At 42.1% G+C, this 21147-nt stretch overlaps 3 protein-coding genes and 1 long non-coding RNA gene across 17 annotated transcripts; 2 read left to right on the forward strand and 2 right to left on the reverse strand.

Moving 5' to 3' along the window:
- Positions 1–252: 252 nt before the first annotated feature.
- LOC147128117 (uncharacterized) lies at positions 253–5109 on the forward strand. 4 transcript variants are annotated; one of them, XR_015083868.1, is made up of 10 exons: positions 253–475; positions 1597–1685; positions 3043–3364; positions 3528–3616; positions 3719–3811; positions 3874–3937; positions 4044–4150; positions 4234–4302; positions 4431–4482; positions 4767–5109. It is a non-coding gene; the product is annotated as an uncharacterized LOC147128117 (long non-coding RNA). The 4 variants fall into 4 exon arrangements; XR_015083870.1 differs by having other exon boundaries at positions 3722–3811; XR_015083871.1 differs by having other exon boundaries at positions 1602–1685.
- Positions 3011–5998, reverse strand: LOC147128118 (uncharacterized). Of its 11 annotated transcripts, none has more exons than XR_015083860.1 (14): positions 5851–5996; positions 5538–5567; positions 5363–5464; positions 5249–5293; positions 4867–4923; positions 4740–4789; positions 4439–4566; positions 4202–4371; positions 3990–4103; positions 3859–3923; positions 3716–3793; positions 3494–3636; positions 3338–3398; positions 3011–3259 (listed from the first exon to the last, which is right to left on the reverse strand). XR_015083860.1 is itself a non-coding variant. In XM_086018823.1 (8 exons), the coding sequence occupies exons 3-7, from the start codon at positions 5378–5380 to the stop codon at positions 4488–4490; spliced, it is 249 nt and encodes an 82-aa protein (XP_085874949.1). In that variant the 5' UTR covers positions 5381–5464; positions 5538–5567; positions 5851–5989; the 3' UTR covers positions 4143–4371; positions 4439–4487. The 11 variants fall into 11 exon arrangements, 2 of the variants coding, with proteins under 2 accessions (XP_085874949.1, XP_085874948.1); XR_015083867.1 differs by having other exon boundaries at positions 3864–3923; positions 4015–4138; positions 5368–5464; positions 5851–5995; XR_015083866.1 differs by having other exon boundaries at positions 3864–3923; positions 4015–4103; positions 5368–5464; positions 5851–5994.
- A 2403-nt stretch (positions 5999–8401) lies between these two features.
- LOC147128119 (methylmalonate-semialdehyde/malonate-semialdehyde dehydrogenase [acylating], mitochondrial-like) lies at positions 8402–17221 on the reverse strand. Its single transcript, XM_086018811.1, has 12 exons — positions 17055–17221; positions 16811–16852; positions 16146–16220; positions 15708–15869; positions 15542–15620; positions 11884–12186; positions 11688–11809; positions 10584–10773; positions 10337–10518; positions 9458–9637; positions 9166–9264; positions 8402–9077 (listed from the first exon to the last, which is right to left on the reverse strand). Exons 1-12 carry the CDS (start codon positions 17088–17090, stop codon positions 8973–8975), a joined length of 1575 nt encoding a protein of 524 aa, XP_085874937.1. The 5' UTR covers positions 17091–17221; the 3' UTR covers positions 8402–8972.
- Positions 16811–21024, forward strand: LOC147128120 (sterile alpha motif domain-containing protein 15-like). Its single transcript, XM_086018824.1, has 3 exons — positions 16811–17702; positions 17788–17886; positions 19004–21024. Exons 1-3 carry the CDS (start codon positions 17616–17618, stop codon positions 19175–19177), a joined length of 360 nt encoding a protein of 119 aa, XP_085874950.1. The 5' UTR covers positions 16811–17615; the 3' UTR covers positions 19178–21024.
- The last annotated feature ends 123 nt before the right edge of the window (positions 21025–21147 follow it).

Genomic DNA, 21147 nt, shown 5'->3' on the forward strand with positions numbered 1-21147 from the left:
TAGTCTTATAGAAAATCATCTTAGGCCTAATTTTCCAAGTGTTCCCCAATTGTTTGTAATTTCCTAACTTCCGTGGCCTAATTTTTCACTATTTTTATTTTGTTTTAAAAACTTGAAGCCTCATTTGTTTCCATTGTATTTTCATTGCTGTTGAGTTACCGTTGGATAGTAAACACTAAACAGCCAATCAGAATTAGCCCTATTGTCCGACTGCTGATTGGTTAAGATTTGTGGCACAATTACAACGCCTGCGTGAATCAGCATATTGTACGCGTAGTTGAGAGAAAACGCTGTTTTGTACGTGGTATTTCACATTACAAACACGCGAAACACATTTTTGTACGAGATATTTGACATTACGCTGACGTAATTGTGGCATCAATCTAACGCTAAAAACAAATCGAAGAAGAAGCAGCAGCAGTAGAAAAAGGAAGTCAACGACCAGGTCTTCTCGTGACTGGCAGCTGTGTTTTCAGTAAGTAATTTAAACATTTTTAAACTGTCTATTTGCCATTTATGCACGAGTGTATGTGTGTTATGTACACTATTTAGGAGCATAATTACCACACTGAGGCCTTCTAGTTTGTTTATTGTTACTCGCTACGTCACTAGAAGCTCGCTAGCTATCGTAAAACAATATCAACAAAGGTGGCTAGTCAGTAGTCAGCTAGCACGTCCACAAGTAGAACTCAGCTGTCAATCAAGGAAAGCGTTCGACTTGACTGTTGTTTTGTATGTTTTCCACCCCAAAGCTGATGTCCACAATGGAAGAGTGATGGCTTCACATATGGGGAGAGATTTGTCACAGAATTATTCACACAAGTGCGTCCGTGATTTTCACAAATGTATTTAACTTAAATAACGAAATATTTGTTTTTGAATTGTAAGTTTTAGTTGCACCAAAATGTGCTTTTCGGATCCACAAATATATTCGGGATTTCCCCCTTTTTTATGTTTTCTGTGCATTCATCATGACTTATCGTGTAAATATGCAATTCTGTGTGTGAAATGATGAAGGTGCGTTTGTGGATCAGCAGGCACGCCGTTTCAATAATTTTAGTATTCCTGTATGTCAGTGCAGAAGGACAGTCTAACAGTTGCTTGAGAACTGTAGTTTATTTGATTACGCATCACTTAGTCTTGAACGGGACAAAAACTCCCTTTATATTTATAAAAATAAATAAACTAAAACGAAGCATTTTGAAAAAAATAAAAACTATCAAGCCTGATCTGAAAAACTATTAAAACTAACCGACTTAAAAAAAAAAAAGTCAAAAGAAATGAAAAACTATAATGAAAATGCATTGCTATTATGTAAATTGAGTAACTTTTTAAGCTGTCATAGGAAATAGTACCCAACATCAGAAACTTAGCCGGTGTACATCTGCAGCTTCACAAGAGGCGTCTCGAATATGTTGCTGACCAAAATGTTGTTGCTTTGCTTTTGCTGGCGACTGGGCACATTTGCAAATGGACGTGTTAAAAGAGAAGCTATACCACCATATTTTACTCATAAAATGACTTGAATCTTAAAATAGACAAAAATGAACTTTTATGTACAGTAGAGTGTTACTTACTGCTTTTATTTTCTGCCAGACCAGATGGATGGAGGAGGCTTCGTGCTCAAAGGTGCAACCGACGGACTTGCGGAAGGGAAGGAAAGGTCAAGCTGCATTTGGACCCGTGTGAGTATTGAGCAGTGTCGTGTGCTTGACGAGCTGATGTGTGATGTCACATCGCACCACTAGGTGGACGTGAGTGCACTCAACTTCAACTTCTGTTTCATGCACTGCACGACACCAACGTCAGACACTTCTGGGCATGTTTTTGAATGACAGTGATGTGGGCCAAGTGAATTAAAAAAATGTCATGTTAAAAAAAAAAAAAGTATATATATTTTTGTTTCACTTGGTTCACATCAGTGTCATTTAAAAACATGTCCAGCGGTGTGTGATGATGGTGTTGTGCTGTACACTTAGTTTTTGTGCTCACGTCCCCCTTTGGTGCCATCGCCTAAGTGTGTGCGCGCATTTGAAGTAAGTGACCTCACACATGAGCTCGTCAAGCAGGCAACACTTAAGCTGCTTCCATCGTCAATGTCTGTGTGTGCAACTCGAGTTAGCTCACACAAACATTGACTGGTGGAATGCTTTCAAATTGTCATCTTAGCTCTGTCCAATAAATTGTTCAACTTGAATTGGAGCTTTTGTGTTTTATTGGTAAATCTGCCCTCATTTGAAGCCTTTCATGCGCGTCGGTTGTTGCAGTGGAAAACTATTCCAAAGGCCGCTTGAAGTCTTGAGGTGAGAGTTGCACGTCAGTTACGACTACTGTGGACACAAGTGTCACATTACTACTCGTGTTGGTCTCCTCATGACTCAAAACTCGAGCAATCTTTAAATTCATCGAGCTTTGGGTCATGTGAGATTGAGGGGAATAGTAAAAGACTTGTCTCATGTAGTGACTGAAGTGCAACTTTGACCTGAAGACTCAAAAGTGCCTTCCAGAAAACTATCTGCTTCTGGGACCGCCCCTAACCCCGCCCAATTTGGAATCCACCAATCACGGTGTGGCTCGAATTTGCATAGCCAATCAGAAGGCAGTAATTTGCATAGCCACGCCCACATTTGCCTATCCGACCAATCACGTTGCTTCAAATTTGCATAACCACGCCCACTCCGGAGCCCACCAACCACAGCCCTCCTAATTTGCATAGACCCACCCACCTTTTGACCAATCATAGCCCTTTATCCGCTTTGCTCCACCCACTTCCAGGCTCATCAGCGAATCAGAAAGCTTCATCCCAGCTTTGCCACACCCATTTTTTTAAAAAAAAAAAGGAAAAACCTCAAAAAAAGATTTTGAAAAAAAAAATTAAAAAAAAAATTTTGAAAAATAATTTTTGGGGAAAAAAATATTTTAGAATTTTTTTTTGTGTGTTTTTTTTTGTTACTTTGCTTTAAGCATGTTTTTTGTGATGTGTGTAAGAATGAAGTTGAGAGCTTAAGTGTTATTTGTAATCAAGCTTTATTTCTTTTGCAGAGTATACAATCACAAACAAGTTACAAGTCGGATGACAGTCTGCTCGTTGCCAAGTGCTGAAGTGGTCGGCCAGCGAGAAGACAAAGTTGCAAGTCGGATGACAGTCTGCTCGTTGCCAAGTGCTGAAGTAGTCGGCCAGCGAGAAGACAAAAGTTGCAAGTCGGATGACAATCTGCTCGTTGCAAAGTGGTCGGCCAGCGAGAAGAAGCGTGTGGACCTAAGACAAGAAAAACATCTGTGAGTCAAACGTTAAGTCAACGTCTGGTGCAGAAGATGTTCGGGGCTTGAAACCTACCAGCAATCAAGACTCAAGTCTTCACAGGTGCGTCATGATGGATGATCTTGTTCTTTGCTGCCTAGAAAGGGGAAGAAAAACCAGAAGCATTGGGTCATTAAAGCAGTCATGAGGATTGTGCAGTGAAAAAAAAAAAAAAAAATTCCAAGAGCATACCGTCGAAGTGTAAATGTGTCCTATTTCTTCTTAGGTTGCCTCCAAGTTTGGCTTCAGCACCTCGTGGATGAGCAAGCACCAACAAAGGCAAAAGTGTTGTTGCTCGTCTCGGGCTGTGAGCAGGTACTCGATCGTGCTCCACACTGGACACAAGAACAAATCATTCAACTTTGTTGAGACAACTGGAACATGCGACCTGAAATGAAATGTTCCTTTTCCTACCAGCAGAGGACTCAACTTTTGACTTTTGCAGACGCACTTTGAGTCATATTGCAGCTGGTTGCACTCCAGTGGCGCCATCTGCAGGACAAGGAACATGTGAGCCGACAATTCCATTACTAACCTGAACTGCTGTGATGTTTTACTGTACGCTTCTGCAGGAGCTCCTCTTTGGTGACATGTGAAGTCTTCAGTTGGCCAGCGTGTGGACCTAAAGACAAAAAGGTGAGTCCAAAGCTTATGGCATCAGCAACATGCCATGAATGTAGTGTTTCACCTTTAATGACAACATGGCGACTTACTTTTAGTTGACTGTTTTGATTCACTGCAGACTGGAACCTTCCACTGCAGCACCTGGTCGAACTCCTGAAAATCTGGACTGGTGAAGAGTCTTCTCCCAGATGGACAAACAACGGACCAGACAAGCTGCTATTTTCAGTAAGTTTATTTGCACGTCTTAATATTGAAAATGTAGTCAGATTTGAGGACCTTCCATATTTATGGAGAAGGTCTTTGCCCAGCAGGTGGAAGAGTCCCTGACGGCACCCTTACTGGAAGCTGCAGTGCATGCCAAGCCAAAGAAAAAGCAGGCGAGTGCTCTTTCAACATGTAGAGTTTTGTCACCTGTTGAAGCGTCAGCAAGTTGATCATTGCGCCACCTAGAACAACAAAAAAACAGTCAAGTACTTTGATTCATCAAGTTTGTCTCCTGCCACAGGTCCCAACCTTGACGAAGAGGAGCTCGACTTCACAAGTTGATCCATGATCAGGTTCTTCAACGCCACCTTGTAGAACAGGATCTTCTATTCTGTTCCTTGTGGGTCGCTGTCCTGTCACTTTCCCATTGCGCCCACCTGCAACACAAACGTTTCAAATTAGCAAGCGCTTTAGGAGCCCGATCATTTGAATCGGGTGTGTCGCCACAGGGAGAAAACATCCAGGAAAGAGGCCCTCAAGGAACAGGATTGGAGACCCCTGATGAGTGTCCTGACTGCAACTTTGGCAAAACTGCAAAGAAAATGCTCACTTGATACGCCGCCATCTTGTTTCACAGCTCTCAATGAAGCTCTGGCATGACTGCAGTAAAAGAAGAGGAGGAAAAACAAAAAGCAGAAGTTTGGATGGGACACTGCTGGAAAGTCACATCAGGTCACCTGAGCCTCCTTCGGTGACATCCAGAATCCTGGCTGGTGCTTCTTCCTGGAGTGATACTGCAGCAGACATTAAAGTTCCCATTGAGTCCATGTTCCCACCTGACTCGGGTGTCAAATCCAGGTCCAGAAAGTAAAACCCCTGCCACAGTTTGGCTGTAGCCGCAGGTGCTTCCACTCAACCGGCAGGTAAACGAGCTCCCCAGAAGCTGCTTGAGTGGAAGCACCTGTGGCGCAAGTCAAACTGTGGCTGGCTGGGTTTTTACTTTCTGGACCTGGATTTGAAACACCTTTGCTGATTAAAATCACAGGAGGCCCCTTGGTCAGCACAAGCTGAAATAATTAGTCAAACATTTGTACATTTATGAAAGCGTGTGCATTTTACCAGTGATGAGAGCAGAGCTGGACGCCTCTTCAACAACATGGTGGCCTGAAAGACAAAGGAATGTAAGAATTAGACTTCAAAATACTCAGTCTGACAAGCTAGTGGCTTAGCAACCTGACATTTGGTAGACATGCAAGTCTCATGACGCCATGTCCCCAAAAGACAGGAAGGCAGCCATTTTAAGGGTCATTTGGGCCGTTTTGTTGAAGATGCAGCCTGTGGACAGAAATAAAATGCATGAAAATATACTTTATTTATTCAGTTTGATTGTGAAGTGTTGTCTACTTACCTTCGGCAAAACGGCACTTGCGTCCAGATGCTGGAAAAGGTTGGAGCAAATGCTTAGTCATCGTCACACAAGTAGCTGCAATATTGTTGAATAAAGATGTAAATTATTGCGTCTGTCCGTGTATCAGTATGCACGTCGCAAAAACGCGTTTTAGTGCAATTTAAAGTCGTAGGGAGCGTTAATTTACCAACGCTAGGACAACCGCTTTAGCTTGCCATGTTAGCAAGGCGTGAGCACGCCAAAAGTGATTCTTGAAGTTCAAAGTGAGCAAAAGCAGTGAGGTTTAAGAGGCTATTAAAGATTGAGCACTCACCTTATGTTTTCGATGATCTTGTGTAGATTTGTGCGGAGCAGCAGGTGAACGACGGGAGGCTGTCAGCGACCTGAGAAAGAATGACTGTCTCGCTTTCCTCGACTTAAATAGGTTTCCGGTGATGACGTCACGTCCAGCAAAAAATAAAATAAAACACTTATTCAACAGAAAGTTTTGTAGTCGACGCGAGTAAAGAAGTTGTATTATGTTGAAAATTCGGGAGGGAAATAACAGCAGCATTGTCATAAATGCTCACCGGGGCTCGAACCCGGGTTGTCTACGTATGGCGTAGCGGCGTCTACCACTTGACTAACACTCAGTTGCCGACTCGATCTCTTTCCTGTGTATATATCACATGTGGTGACGCAGTGTAAAAAAGAATATGTACATTAATGGACATATATAACCAACCGAAAATTCACAGAAGATTTGACATGGTCGAATGGTTAACGTTTACGTTTCGGCTTTAGGAGACCCTGGTTCGATTCTTGCTTTGGTCTCCATTTAATTTGAGAATGGAGCAAAGAGTGAGGCTCGAACCCGAGTCTCCGGAACACCATGCAACTTCTTATACCACTCGGCCATGCTGGCGGGGAAAATTCGAATTTTTTTTTGTGTATTTATTGGATTAATAGGCAACTGCCGTCTTCTAAACCTCCATCTATCCAGCCATTACACGAGCCGCTTATCCTCAGTTACATGAAAAAATAAAATGTAATTGGGGAGAGGGTTGGCATCCCTCGTCAAGTGGTCACATACTACCCTAAACCTAACAAATAACCCTCCACCCCACCGCTGTTTACTACCACTAACTTAATGATGTCATCCATCAGGAAAGAGTTTGCAAAGTCAATTTGGTTTGAAATTGAAGACGAACATGACAAAGAGGCAGTGTAGTTTGTTACTTTGCTTTATTGGTGATCGTAAATAAAGTGCTTGAATAAAACACACACGTGTCTTCTTGTCTGCTTCAGTCACTGTCACAAATGTTTAGTTCGTGTTTTTGTTTCAAGATGCTTTGTCGATAAAAAACAACTCTGCTGGGAGGTTGAGAAGCGTCTCGACGGTTGGGGGGAGTGGGTGGGTCGCTACTGGTCCGACAGGTCTGTAACCTTCACCTGCAACACACAACGAAACATGATGAAATCAAATTTAATCAGAATAACTATGAATACTATTGGGGAGAAAAATGGGAAGACTTTCCAAACAACTATAAATGGTGCCCCCCCCCCCCCCCCCAAAACGCCTTACTATACATGGTCGGTTTTTTTTCTCCCAAAAACGCCTTACTATACATGGTCGGGTTTTTTTTTAACGCCTTACTATACATGGTCGTTCTTTCTCCCAAAAAACGCCGAAGAATACATGGTCTTTGTTTTCCCCCAAAACATGCCTTACAATACATGGTCGTTGTTTTCCCCAAAAATGGTTGTTTTTATTGCCCAAAAACACCCTTCTATACATGGTCGTTTTTTCCGCAAAAATCTCTTATCAAAACAAATCACCCACTATTGACATGACGCGTTTCCCTTTGAGTGCGCACCTATGGAGAAGAAAATAATGTCCATAAAATCTCAAATATTGGTACGATCCTTTTGCTATTGACAAAGCAAGTCTTTTTTAACTTCCCGTTTCGTTTTAAAAACGAACTCGGACGTTTTTACATTTTTAGTATCTGCTTCCAAACCCAATATTAAAAGACCAAAAGTCAGTCTTAAACTCCTGCCAGACCGAATCTGCTTCTGTTAGCGACATTTGAACGCAGATGTGCTGTCCTTTCCCGTGTTAACAGTTATCACATAAGAAGATAATTATAAAACACCCTGGACTGCTCGCTGCGTGCTGTTTAAAGGTTTATTTACCGTAGCATCGGTGCTAATTTTGGTTAGCATGTCCGTCTTTTACTGTATTATACATGTATATACATTTAGCTAGCGGACGGTCGTTGTTTAATCACCTGTTTTACACGCCAGTGTTGCATGGAACAATAGCTTGGAGTGACAATTGCACAACTTGAAGTAAGAACTTTTGCCTCTTAGTTGTAGAAGTGGTTGAAAAGTCAGTGCCCAAGATAATCTTGAATGTAGTATAGATCGATGAGAACACGTTAAGTTAATTTGCCTGAATTCAGATGACTACTACCGTTTGATTATTGTACAAGACTTGTGTATTGTACATACATATTTGACAAGATCGATCATACCTCTGGTCAGTAATCCATGTGTATTGTACATACATATTTGACAAGATCGATCATACCTCTGGTCAGTAATCCAGACTTCCTGTTGACGTTTCTCAGGATCCAAATCTCCAATCACACGCAATTTCCCGTACACTCGCCTGCCCTTCTAAGTTTACTTCTCCATCGCTATACAGTAAATGGTTAAAATTCTCTTAAAACTTGTAGTCGCGTAAAACTATCAAAATATTTACAGTCTCAAGATGCTTTCGCAAGGGCGAAGCACGCCCCGCCGCATGGGATTGTGGGATATACTATTTTTAGCACCACGCATGGTCCGAGCACACCATTGTTTACAAAAACAATACAGAATCCAATTTCATGATTGTAGTTTTATTCAAAATGGGTCTCATTTTATTTTTTAAACCAGCTAAAATTGTTTGTTTTTCTATTCGAGTTTCAAAATCGGAAATATAATAACACAGAAGGTCCCTAAATTCTAGTATTAGTTTAATTCAATTGCTTTAACGTAAACCTAATAGACTATTTTGTTCTTTGCGTAGTGTTTTATTTGACTGCATTGCTTCTCGTAAATGTTGATGTTGTGATGTTCTTTGCTGTGTTAGCATGGGTGTAATAAAATTATATATAGGTATGTGTATTGTATGTGTAAGATAACGATTTGACAATACGCATGTGTGAGTATGTAATTTTTGGGTTGACTTCCCCTTGAAGGTGAGGTTGGACAACACTTTCTCCATAGGAGGTGCGCGTATGACGACCTGTTTGTTTACCAGCCTTTTAATAAACCCACCAACGAAATCAATTTTCTACCCCCCCCCAAAAAAAACAAACAAACAAAAAAAAAAGAGCATTCTTCCTCCATTCCCCCGTCATGTTTTTTAAGGCACATGTTAAAGTCACTGCAGGCAGCGCTGGCGGTTTAGCGTCCCATGGTCGGCATGGTAACAGCCGGGCTCGTCACGGTTGCGTCCTCGGCTTTCCACTGCGACGTCACCGTCTTGATCTGCGTGTAGAACTGGATACCCTTCGCAAAAAAAAAATGCGCAACAACTCTGTCTGAGTCAATGAATCTACCCTTTAGTGGCCAATGTTCGATTCTGAAGATTTCTGACCTGCTTGCCGTAGAAGTTGGTGTCCCCCCTGAAGGAGCCTTTGGAGCCGGTGAAGGAGAACATAGGCAGGGGGACGGGAATGGGAACGTTGACGCCAATCTGCGGGAAGCCACAAACTATTGTCAGGAAATCATACATGCAGACAGGGTTGGTAAGCGTCAAGCTTTTTTGATACCCAACTGCCGCTGGTAAATAACATCTATACATATATAAATGGATTATATCTGCCCCAGTCCTCTTTCTGAGGACATGTCAATGTCCTATACTCTGTATTACCACCGACTGATCTCACCTGGCCCACGTCCACCTCGTGCGTATATTTGCGCGCCGTGGCGCCGTTGGAGGTAAATATGGCCGTGCCGTTGCCGTAGGGGTTGTTGTTGATCATGGAGATGGCGTCATCCAGGTCTTCAGCTTCCAGCACCACCAACACCGGCCCGAAAATCTCTTCCTTGTAGCATGTCATGTCCGGCTGGAGACATCATTAAACGTCATCAATATGAAGTCTTTGCCTGCGGCTGCTGGAAAGTTCAAGCTTTTTTATGCCTCGGCGAAAGCGTAAAAAGGTACTTCATCAGCTTCCTCAGGATATAAGCTCGGCGGGGGACACAAGATTTAACGGCCGTGGGAATACACTACAATGCGGTGGAAGTTTCTTTTATTATGGATTGAATGTTCTGTCGGAATAAATACTCTACCCGCAGCAAAAAGGAGGCAAACGTTCAAAAGTGTTAGTATGCTTTTGTTCATAGTGATGCGATTCCGACGGGGGCGTTTCTGCAAATATGTCTGTGGTCACCCTCCATTACATTTTAGCAATGTGCAGGAAAAGTATAAAAAAAAAAACCTTACTTATCAAGAATGCTGTAATATTTGTTGCATTAATAGAGACATTTCTCCCCTGAGCGTTATTTCATTAAAAATGCATTTATTTACTTTCTCTTTCATTTGCATTTATTATTTATTTGATTAAAAAGCTTGTTGCCTGAATAACTGTATGTAAATAAGAACATAACTTAGTTTATCAAGTCATTGGGAAATTGTCTTGAATATTGGTAACGTGATTATAATTAAGTCAATTATTAACTTGTGGATGTTTTTTTGTTTTTTTATTCATCAACTGAAATCTAAATGTATACCGCAAGCAACGTCTAATTTTGTGCAGGCTCACCGTCACGCCGCCCAAGATGGTGGGTCCCACAAAATTGCCGTTCTCGTATCCTTTGACGTTGACGTTCCTGCCGTCCAGCAGCAGTTTGGCGCCCTCATTGACACCACCCTGGATCAGGGACTCCACGCGGGCCTTGGCCTCGGGAGAGATGAGCGGGCCCACGTCGGCGCCGGGCTGATCGCCTTCACATGGTCCGCCGTTAATCGACGACACGCAAAGCAACACTTGGCGAGGACAAGGCGTTTACCTGCGTTGACGCGCAGCGATTTGGAGCGCTCCACCAGCTCCGGGAGCCACTCGCGAGACTCGCCCACAAAGATGGCAGTGGAGAGAGCCATGCAGCGCTGGCCGGCCGCTCCGAAAGCGGCGCCCACCAGCTGGTTGATGGTGTTCTCCTTGTTGGCGTCTGGCATCACCACGCCGTGGTTTTTGGCGCCCTGGGACAAAGCAGGTGATCAAATGTGCTTGCTAATGGGATCGACTGTTAAAAAGTTCATTAATAAATAAATCATCAAATACAAGAAAAGAGGAAAAGAAAACATGGGGAAAAAAGGTATTCATATATGTACTGTCTCGTTCTTGAAGTTTTACAATTTCTTCACATTTTTCCAGGTCATTAAAATGTATTATTATATATATATATATATATATATATATTTTTTTACAAAATTATACAACTTAAATGATAAAACTGTCTGGTAATTTTGTAAGATTTTTTTTTATTTTTTAAAAACATTGATTTTAGAAATGCAACGATTATCAAATAAATTGATAATTATTTTGATAATTGATTAATCATTTAGATACCTTGTTTAATTTTATAATTAGGGTTAGACTCTCAGACTTTTGTCGTCCTCCATGAAAGAAGACCGATTATCTTCTGTGTTTTTTCCAAAAAAAGACATTTGTAAACATCTGCTATTACAATGCAAAACAATGGTGAGCACTTGAGCAGATTTTCTGAAATTAATTTATGTTTGTGCATTTTCTGCTCTGTCAATCTGAAATAATGTCCCGTTTTGGATGAAAAGGTGTGGAAATCAAAGCATGTTTAAAAAAAAAAAAAAATCGGATTCATCGGATTAATCCACAAAAAAAATTCGATTATTACAATAATCCTTAGTTGCAGCTCATTTCTTCTCTCCGTGTGGGCAAAAATGTAAGCTGTGGTCAAGAAGACGTCCTATGAGTTTTAAATGAATCTAAAATTGTTTAACAAAATATTAATACAAAATAAAATCAGTACCTAATGAACTAATAACCGCCGAGTTGCAATTTCTGCGGGGTCCTGTGCATAAAGTAGCATGTTTTGCACCAAGTATGAGTGTGACTATTTAAGGCTAACGTGTACCATGTTGGACTGCACCCTCTTCCCGTTCTTGGAGCCTCTTTCGTAGATGTATTCTCCCGCCTGGTTGGATCCCACGAAGCTGATGGCTTTGATGGCGGGATGGTCGCAGATGAAGTTGACGGCTGCGTTTAAAAACACAACGTTTATCGATCCTCCGCCCAATAGACGCCGCGCTGGCATTGTTTACGGCGCTGACCGGCGTGCTGCCCGTGGATGATGTTGAGCGTGCCGTCGGGCACTCCGGCGTCCTGCATCATTTTGGCCAGCAGCATGGTGCATCCGGGGACGCGCTCCGACGGCTTCATCAGGTAGGTGTTGCCGCACACCATGCCGATGGGGAACATCCACAGCGGGATCATGGCCGGGAAGTTGAAGGGAGCGATGCCGGCGCATACGCCGATGGGCAGGCGGTAGGTGTACGTGTCCATGTCCTTGGTGATGGACGGCAGCGTCTCACCCAGCATCAGCGACGTGATGCTGCAGGCGTGCTCCACCACCTCTGCCGGAGGACAGCAGTCAAAAGCGTTTCAACGCAAGTCAGCTGACGAGTCACCGTCCTGGTACTTTTCTTGTGTTTTGTGGTTAACTCATTCACTGCCATTGACGTATTTATTTGTCTTTTCACAGTCCAGCCAGTCAATCCCAGGAATTTATTTATAACTTATTGGGGTTTTTTTCAATTTTTTTCAAACGTTAGGGTAAATGAGGGTCTGAAACTATCTGGATCAGATCTGAATGAAATACAGCAATGCGATTTTTGACATTGCCAAAAGAACGCAAGCTTTATTACTACATTTAAATTCCATTCAACTTTATTCAGGCCAGTTAAATTTAATTAATTTAAATATAAGTTTTAACATTAAACAAAGATTTTTTTTTTTTTTTAAAGCAATTATTTATAATTGTGTAAATTCTGAGACAAGTAGTCAGACTAATGCTATTGTGGAAGCAAATATTTTTACATTTAAATATTACTCAATAACATTCCATGTTCAAGATAAATTACGGTCATGCATACAACTGTCCTTTATTAAATCCCCCAAACTTATTTTGCTCCACTTTCCGAGGGTGATAATCTTAGATTCAATATCTTAACATTGGTACATCTTTGTGTAGTAGTTTCTGGAGTCAAAGACTGAAACGGGAGTTACGCAACATAAACACAATTACATTGGTGAACGTGAACAATCTTTAACTTTTGCCCGTCGATCCCCACATAGTTCGGCACCCGTGGATTTGCATATTCATGGATTTTTTTCCCCCTAAATATTTTTAAATATTTTTGTCTTTTTCTTTTTTCCCCCTGGGCATTATCCCCATAATGAATTTTTAATCAGCTTTTTTTTTTTTGTCGTTAAAAAAAAAAAAAAAAAAAATGGCCCAGGCACTATCCTCTGTGAATAGTGGGGTGTCACTGTGCATTGTTTTTGAGATTCAGGACTTCTATTTCTTGACTTTATGTCCTGAAGCCCCCGTCTCCAAAGTCAGCTCATCTTGATATGTGAGATCATCTAAAGTGGTTTCCTACCAAAGCTTCATGACCTTGAGATGTCCTGCGTCAGTGCTTCCCACCATTTATTGAGCCAAAGCACCCATTTTAAAAGTAGAAAAACATCAGGGCACGCCATAAAAAGTATCAATATTGAAATAATGATCTCGTCTCAATTAATTATACATGTGGAGTACACGGTGTCAAATCCGGGCTTGATTCGAAACAAGAAAGCTATAATTCTGTTGCATGAATAAAAACCGGTTATTGTACCTCCTGTCACCTTAACAGAACATTTAACTGCTCTGCCTGTCACTACAGTAAAACTGCTACATAATTATGCCGTTTAACAATTGTGTATATATTCTCATTAATTGTTTGATTTCATGAATATGAGGTGAAAACAAATCCAATAAAACGCGGCTTGTTAGGAAACAGCATTCGTGTTTGAAAAGGACATTATAGACGTTCTAGTTGATTTGTCTCACCTAAATTTTCACAGGCGCATCTTCAAAATATAATGTACAGCTAATGAAATGACAAGATGACAAACAATGGTGTCGACGCTCGACAAACCTGTAAAGAAAACTGTGTTTAAGCAAGCCATCGACTTAATGCATTCCACTTACTGGCTCTCGCAGTAGTTTGTGAAGCTGCTGATTGCCTTTGGGTAAAACGCAGCCTGTGAAAGCGAAGTGTTAACGACTTGCTAGTAAATCCTCAACCAGACGGCGCACCTGCACGCCCCACCGCCTGTCTGTCCGCTGATAATAGAACGCCGTTCGTTACTTTGGCGGCGAGAGCTGCGCCAAGCAACTTTGGAGGCGGATCTTAATTCCTCAACAGGAGTGACGGAAAACAGACAGAGATTAATAGTCTGTGTTGATTTAGCTACACGAGAAGGCCAAAAATATATATAAAATAACACATGAGGAAAATTCCCGTGCAGCAATTCGTCAACGCTGAATTTTTCTGTCAAAATGCCTGACTTCCTGCTCGATTAAGAGTGTGGCTCCTTGGAACTTTTGTATAGCCTGGTATGAGAGACATGCCCACCTAATTTCAGGCTAATTGATCAAAGTGTTGTTGCCTTTTTCCAAGGAGAATCCTTGAGATGATCAACTTGGACTTCAAGTTCCTCAAAGTAAGAGTCTTGGAATTCATGGCTTCAAACCAAAATGGCTGACTTCCTGTTCCATTTTATGCATGGGCCCTGGGGACTTTAGGGCGCGTCTCGTTATGATCGACACGTCCACCTAATCTGGTGTCAATGGGCAAAAGTCGTTAGGGGCTGAATTTTCCAAAATTTCTAGGGACTTCAAACTAAAATGACCGATTCCCAGGCCAATTTTAGACAACTTTTTCATGCGTGTTTTTGATAGACACACACTTTTGTTTTGATCATTGTAACTGGTGTAAAAAATATATATATTTTAAATTTTCCCTGGGATACTACCACTTGAGTTTTGGAGTATCCTGATTAGGTGTTCAAAGCGTGGAGATAAGGATTTGACTCCCCAAAAGTTTCACTGAGTCATACTGCTCCGAAGCATTCCATTTAGCATCCTAGCTAGCGTCCACATTAGCTGAAGCAGCATTTTTGATGCGGACGAGCGCGCGACACAGTCGGCGGCGGATTTCTGTTCCCATCAACATCATAAAAAACAAAAAAAGGAGCGCGATACAGAGAGAGAAAAATTGTGTTTTTATCGCGGCCCATTAAGCGGCCAGCAGCGATCAATCCGGAGACGACGCACATAAAAAGCTCACTGGGACGTTTAGGAAGCCTCGCGCTGCAATCCACTGTGAGGCTGTCTTTACTGGAAACACATCAATCCGTGAAGATGAATAACACCGGAAAGTCAAGAAAAACACTAACCCGGGGGGGGGGACTTTGAAATGGATCAATAACACCTCATTTCCATTTCTGGTATTTTGTCAATATGCAAACTGCGATTTAAATCAATGAATCGCTGCACTGAAAACGTAGCAATTTCTCCACATATTTTCCAAATTTTCAATTTATAATCTTTCATAATCTATTCAGGATTAATTTAATGCTCACAATCAACCCCTCTTTACTTTTCTTCTACAGGTTTTTTTAACCATTTTTTCACAACAGACTCCACTTGACTATTTTGAGTAGATTGCTTTTCGAGACACTCAAGAGGCTTTACACAAATCAGATAAACTATAGTTCCCTTTTCCTCGATATTCCTTTTCAGCAAATTATGTTCTTCAGGTTTCTAATTATTTCGAACGGGGGTTATAGACCTCCAGCATGAGGAGAGACATGTTTTCTGGTGTTTTTGCTTTTACCCCAAAGTGGAGGATTATTACGAAAAACCTTGGGACTTTTACTCACGCAGTCCTCGGAATACGTCGCCTTCGGCATCTGCCAGTGTCTTGCCTTGTTCCAGCGTGATCATCTTAGCCAGCTCTTTCTAAAAAAAAAAAAAAAAAAAAAAGAGATAGTCAAGGATAAGCAAAATGTAATCACAACATGCTTGCACGTGTGAAACACTTCTCACAATGTTGTCTTTGATGAGCTGCTGGTAGCGTAGGAAAATCTGCTGGCGGCTCAGGATGGACGTCTCCGACCAGGAGCGGAACGTGCGGGAGCAAGACTCCGCGGCGGACAGCATCTCCGTCTGGGTGGCTTTGGGAACACGGCCCACCACCTCATTAGTGGCCTGCAAGGGTGGTGGGGAGCAGAGACAGTCGGTTCAGACACGATGACTGCAACCAATGCGGGAAGTCGTTACTTCATCTCATGCATTAACATTTACAGCAAAATGTTTTTCTGGTCTTTTACAACGTTGTAAATTTGACTCGCATGTTTACGAGCCATCATAAGCTCGCCAGAATGTTGCTGAGGCCTCAGATATCTTTTGTAGTACTTGTTTTTATCTCCTCAAACTTCCTTTAATAGCGCAACAAAGCCAGCATATGCATCTATAAATACTCACAGGGTTGTGGATGTCGAGCCATTCTGACGTATTGGACTCCACAAACTTGCCGTCGATGAACAGCTTGGTGGTGGGCTACAGAGGTGCACGATTTGTTAAGAACACAAGTTGACAACGTTGCCATGGATACTAGCAGAAATTGTACTACGCATTCGAGCTGTGTGAGGGCCCTAAAGATCTTCAAACTGACACTGAACTGCACCCAGGATCAAATAATTATTGTCAATCTGCAATTTCGCAACACTGCCCCTGTAGTAAACCACATACAAGGTAATTATATCATTATATCTGCAAACCCAAAGCTGTCAAATGCCGATGACTTCACGTCTGTTTGAATGATACCTGAAGCGAAATAGAGAAACGAAGTGTATAGTGATTTGTGGGACATCATGTAGACCAGGGGGGTCCAACCCTGGTCCCCGAGGGGCCCGAGCCAGCTTTTATTGGACACCCCTGCTGCAGACAAACTAACGCTGCTCATTTCCCAAGATAAAAACAAGCTTTAGGTTGAATGGTACTTTTGTTTGAGGGAAATTCTACACGTTTTGGGTGGTGAAAAGTGCCTCAATGGAAGAAATAGTGACGTGAAGGACTCCTGTCACGTATACACAGAATGTCAGTGTGACGTTCCATGTCGGGAGTTATAAAAGCTGCACATCTCTTACCACAGACGAGTAGCACATACGGCCCAGCTGCACGGGGGATGCCTGGAATGTATTAGAACAAATTTGATTAGCTTTCTGGTTGACGTAAAGCAAATAGAGATGAAATGGAACCGGATTTAACCAACCGAACGAGTCTCATGTACAAACCGTGTGCAGCAGCGCGTGCTACTAGCTAGCCATGTAGATGGTTAGCTTCAACTCACTTGACCCGAACGTGACACCTTAACGCCTTTTTATGCTTTACCTTCTTATTCAGCACGGAGCGGAGTATTGCTGCCATTGTGGAAAGTAAGGTGACTGTTTTAGTCCTTCAAAACGCGTAGAAACCGTCAAAACGTCCCCTGGCAAGAATACAGGAGGCGGAGGGGGCGGGGCTGGAGGCTAACCTGCGATTTGTACACCAATTGGAGTGCTCATTGTTTATGGCTCAGCATTACTCCATGTGATTTGTGAACCGATTCAAGACGTCACCAAAAGCCGTCGTTGTTTCGCTTCCTTGTTAGGCGGGACGCTTCAGCAGCGGGCCAATCCTCAGGCGGTATTCAACAGCCGCCCTAATTTTCTAGAAGCTGATTGGCTGCTGTCACACCGTCGCCGCAGTTGAATTTGTCTCTGGTTCAAACATCGTCGGAATGTGTGCGTCAACATGTCAAAAGGTCCGTGCAGCAACGTCAAACAAGTCAAGATATTTCATTTTATAAAAATCGATTTTTTAAGCCTCAAATCCTGCTTTGAGACAAGCTTAGAGAAGGCAAACAAGTAAAACTAAACACTCGAGTTGTCAAGAGCCAGTTTCCATGGTAACATGGATACGCGCAACATGGAGTTCCTGCAGTGGAGTTGTGAGGATGTTGCAAGATGGATTGAGTCCATAGGATTTCCACAGTATAAAGTAAGTTGATATTGTAATGCAAGTCAGACACAACCCAGGATAACAACGATAGTGATTATAATCATTGATATTGTTTTCATGGCAGCTGTGCTTCACCGAGAACTGTGTCACAGGCAGGAAGCTGATCTTTGTGGATTGTGTCCACATGCCTAGACTTGGAATCACAGATTTTAAAGACATGCAGGTAGTAAAAGCTGCTCATAAGGCTTAAAATACACAAAACAAGCTTTAAATGTCAGATCAAAGAAGGTTAAAGGGACTACGGCACACATTACCGTATCCAATATATGCCATCTGCTTGTCAAACACTTGTTCTCCATGTGCGCCTTGATATGAATTAATTAACAGTGTGCAGCATTCAACTAGATGACTGACTCACATGCATCCATTGGCCACTTAATTAGGTTACACCTACACAATGGATTACACTCACTCTGGATTGATTAATTTAATACCCTTCTCATAAAGCTGAATACGCTCACCAAATTATTAGAAACGGCTCTCGCTCTGATGCCGTAAAGACAATGTTGGTCAGTGAACTACCAACATTACCAGCATATAGCTGCAGCCACGTTTGCACTATGTAGGTGGTGTTTGTTGCTGTAAGGTTGACACTTGGTGGCATCAGTCATATTAAGACTAATTACAAGCAGTGATCTTTTTTTTTTTCTTCTTTTTGAGGGTAAAAAGGACGTTTATTTGAGGTGGTGCACTGAAGTAGGTTATTTTTCCAAAACATTTATCTGAGGTGTGGTGTTAATTTATTCACCTGGAAATTGACCATTCTTGTTGACTACTTTGTTGCTTTAGAATACATAAGGGCTAAATAAACATCAGCTTTACAGATGCCACCTCTGCTCTGTAGGCAGCATATTGACATGATGATACACGCTGTCATCAGTACCACTGTAATTTCGCAAGTGATAGTCGATCTCATGCATATGAATGCATACATATTGGCTCTCGTTGTTTGAAATTAAAAGTCTATCATCAAACACAAGGTAAACAAAAATTTAAAAAGCGACTTATTCCCGCATCTCTCTGTCTGAGATGACAGCTAAATTAGCTCAGTGCGTCTGCTCCAGTGTTTCAGCATCAAGGTGGAAGCAGGTGCAAACAGATAATGAAGGACTATTTTACTCAAGATGCACGCACACACACTCCTTCATCTTCCTCTCAAACGACGAAACAGTCTCAATTCTCGGCGAGACGAGAGCACCAAACAAAAAGTTCGACATTCTATCAAAGGACCCCTTTCCCCCTGTCCAACTTTACGTACTCACCTGCTGTGCGCTCGGCAGGCGATCGCGGCACGGGTGCGCCAGCTGCTGGGAATCACAGAGGTCCTGTGGAGTCGCAGCATCGCCGACCCGCCACGGGACATCGAGGGCCTCTTCCTGGAGATGAAGAGTCGCACGGGGGTGAAGAGCGATGAGCTCACCCCTCAGCAGCTCCTGGAAGACATCAGCCACTGACGAGATAAAAGTGCCATATATTCCAGACTCTGACACGCTTCAAAAGATTTGAAACTTTTTAAACACATTTTTGCTCATGTCTGTGGACAAAAATGTGCCAAGCAACGACAGAAATCTAAAAAAATGAAATAAAATAACCGGAAAATAAGACGGATTCTCAGCACAGCCATTGTAAAAAAAAAAAAAAATTAAAAAAATGTGCTAGCATGAAAAAAATGTATGTAAGGCCTTGTCTACACGTCGCCGGGCTTTTTTTAAACAACCGACTATTTTTCCCCCACTGCCAGTAAAAAAAAACAAAAAAAAAAAACATTTGTACTTTGGAAGAAGCCCATTCACGCCAGTAAAAATAAATAAAAAATTGTTCAGTAAACAGCTGAGAGGTACATTGGCAACTGTGGCTCTCCTTCCCCACAGGCAAGGGCATCACAGTGAGGAAGTATCAGGGTGATAGTTTTTGTTAACTACAATACTTATTAAGTACGATGTAACTGTATTGTGAGTGGAGGGGGGCGGGAAGCGTCGATGCAATTTTCTGCCCGCCAACCGGCCCGGTGACTCACTCACACGCGGGTTCTGACATTCACACTTCCCGCCCCCCGAGCGCCCGCCTGTTGTAATTACGGCCCGTTGCAAAGTGCTGCTATTACAATATGCTGTGTAATCAAATGCATGAGATATTGTTTGAAATAATCATGACCTAAGTGCCCCGTTGGGGCTTTCGCTGGCGAGTACACATTAGGTGTCTATTTCTATAACCTGGAAGGCTAATAATTGGACCTCAAGGTAACTCTGTGTAACTACCAGGCCGTACAAAGTTGAGGCATGGTTCAAAGGTATGTCAAAGTCAAGGATACAAAAGTAGTATTACCCAAGGGACAAACCATCATAGCCTTGATGTGCACAGGAGCGCCTACTAATTGGACTCCAAGGTAACGGCTTTCCTTTCCAAGGCCATTTTTTCCCCCCTATGCTACTAAAGTCACGGGTACAAAAACAGAAGCTTTGAGGGTACCAGCCCAGGCACAGTGATGTACCGTATCAAATCCAAGACATTGTACTCCTTAAACACCAATGACGAACTGTTGGGAGAGTAATAACCACATAGTTAAGTCAACTGTGGGTAAAAATCGTCTTCCTATTCTACCCCGATTCCTGTCATTCGCAGACACTCAATAGAAAGAATCCCTGCGGTGTACCTAATGAAGTGGTCGATAAAGGTCTTGCCACGATGACCTAACTGGAGCTCTTATTGATCCGCTGTGGCGTTAGGATCAAATTATTGATTAAGAATAGAAATGCATCATGCTGATTCGAAATTGCCAGAAGTGTGTGTCGGTGTTGTTGTGTCAAATTCAGCCAGTGGGATCATTAGTTTCAAAATGTTCATATGGTGTCTGCTACCTGACTAGTATTGATTATCTACAGTAAATTTTGCTGAAAGAGACAAAATCTAATCAAAAATTTTAAAGGAGCCTTGTTAAATGGCAAAATTTCCGTGCGATTTTTATTTTAAACCAAAATGGCCGACTTCTGGTGTATTTTCGTACATGGCTTTTTGAGAGTTTTTGTGAGTCTACTCATAACAGACGTGCTTAACCAAATCTTGCATTGCTCAGTGAAACTGGTAAATCCAAAAAATTGATTACGTACTGTATATTAAAAAACATCTTTTTCCAATGGTTGCATCCTATTTTTCCAGTATATTAAAATGTTTTTACCGTTGCATCAGACGGTATGCAGTTATCTCCTTTGCTCTATGTTGATTTGTTTGGACTGTGGGCCTCCAAAGCCCTTTGAGACGCTTTTGTGATTAAGGGCGAAATAAATAAACTTGACTTGAAGGTATGAAATGTGGACTGGGGGGGAGAGGGGGGGGGTTGGTATAGCGTGCCAACAGATCCACAGGGGAGCTTTAAGTTTCAGCCAAGTCAACATTTATTCAACGACTGATCTGCGCTGTACTGTGA

Source organism: Filicampus tigris, chromosome 20 (assembly GCF_054856515.1).
Source record: "Filicampus tigris isolate MCC_2025a chromosome 20, RoL_Ftig_1.0, whole genome shotgun sequence".
Lineage (NCBI taxonomy): Eukaryota > Metazoa > Chordata > Actinopteri > Syngnathiformes > Syngnathidae > Filicampus > Filicampus tigris.

Coding starts and splice junctions, on each gene's coding strand:
- LOC147128118 (XM_086018822.1), bottom strand. CDS start 5,391: ATGAGACTTGCATGTCTACCAAAT. Junction 5,294..5,367: donor GACTTGCATGTCTACCAAAT/GTCAGGTTGCTA, acceptor TTTGTCTTTCAG/GCCACCATGTTGTTGAAGAG. Junction 4,790..4,866: donor TGTCACCGAAGGAGGCTCAG/GTGACCTGATGT, acceptor CTTTTACTGCAG/TCATGCCAGAGCTTCATTGA.
- LOC147128119 (XM_086018811.1), bottom strand. CDS start 17,090: ATGGCAGCAATACTCCGCTCCGTGCTGAATAAGAAG. Junction 15,870..16,145: donor GGCTCGACATCCACAACCCT/GTGAGTATTTAT, acceptor CCACCCTTGCAG/GCCACTAATGAGGTGGTGGG. Junction 9,078..9,165: donor CCAACTTCTACGGCAAGCAG/GTCAGAAATCTT, acceptor TTTTTTGCGAAG/GGTATCCAGTTCTACACGCA.
- LOC147128120 (XM_086018824.1), top strand. CDS start 17,616: ATGGATACGCGCAACATGGAGTTCCTGCAGTGGAGTTGTGAGGATGTT. Junction 17,703..17,787: donor TAGGATTTCCACAGTATAAA/GTAAGTTGATAT, acceptor TTTTCATGGCAG/CTGTGCTTCACCGAGAACTG. Junction 17,887..19,003: donor CAGATTTTAAAGACATGCAG/GTAGTAAAAGCT, acceptor TGCGCTCGGCAG/GCGATCGCGGCACGGGTGCG.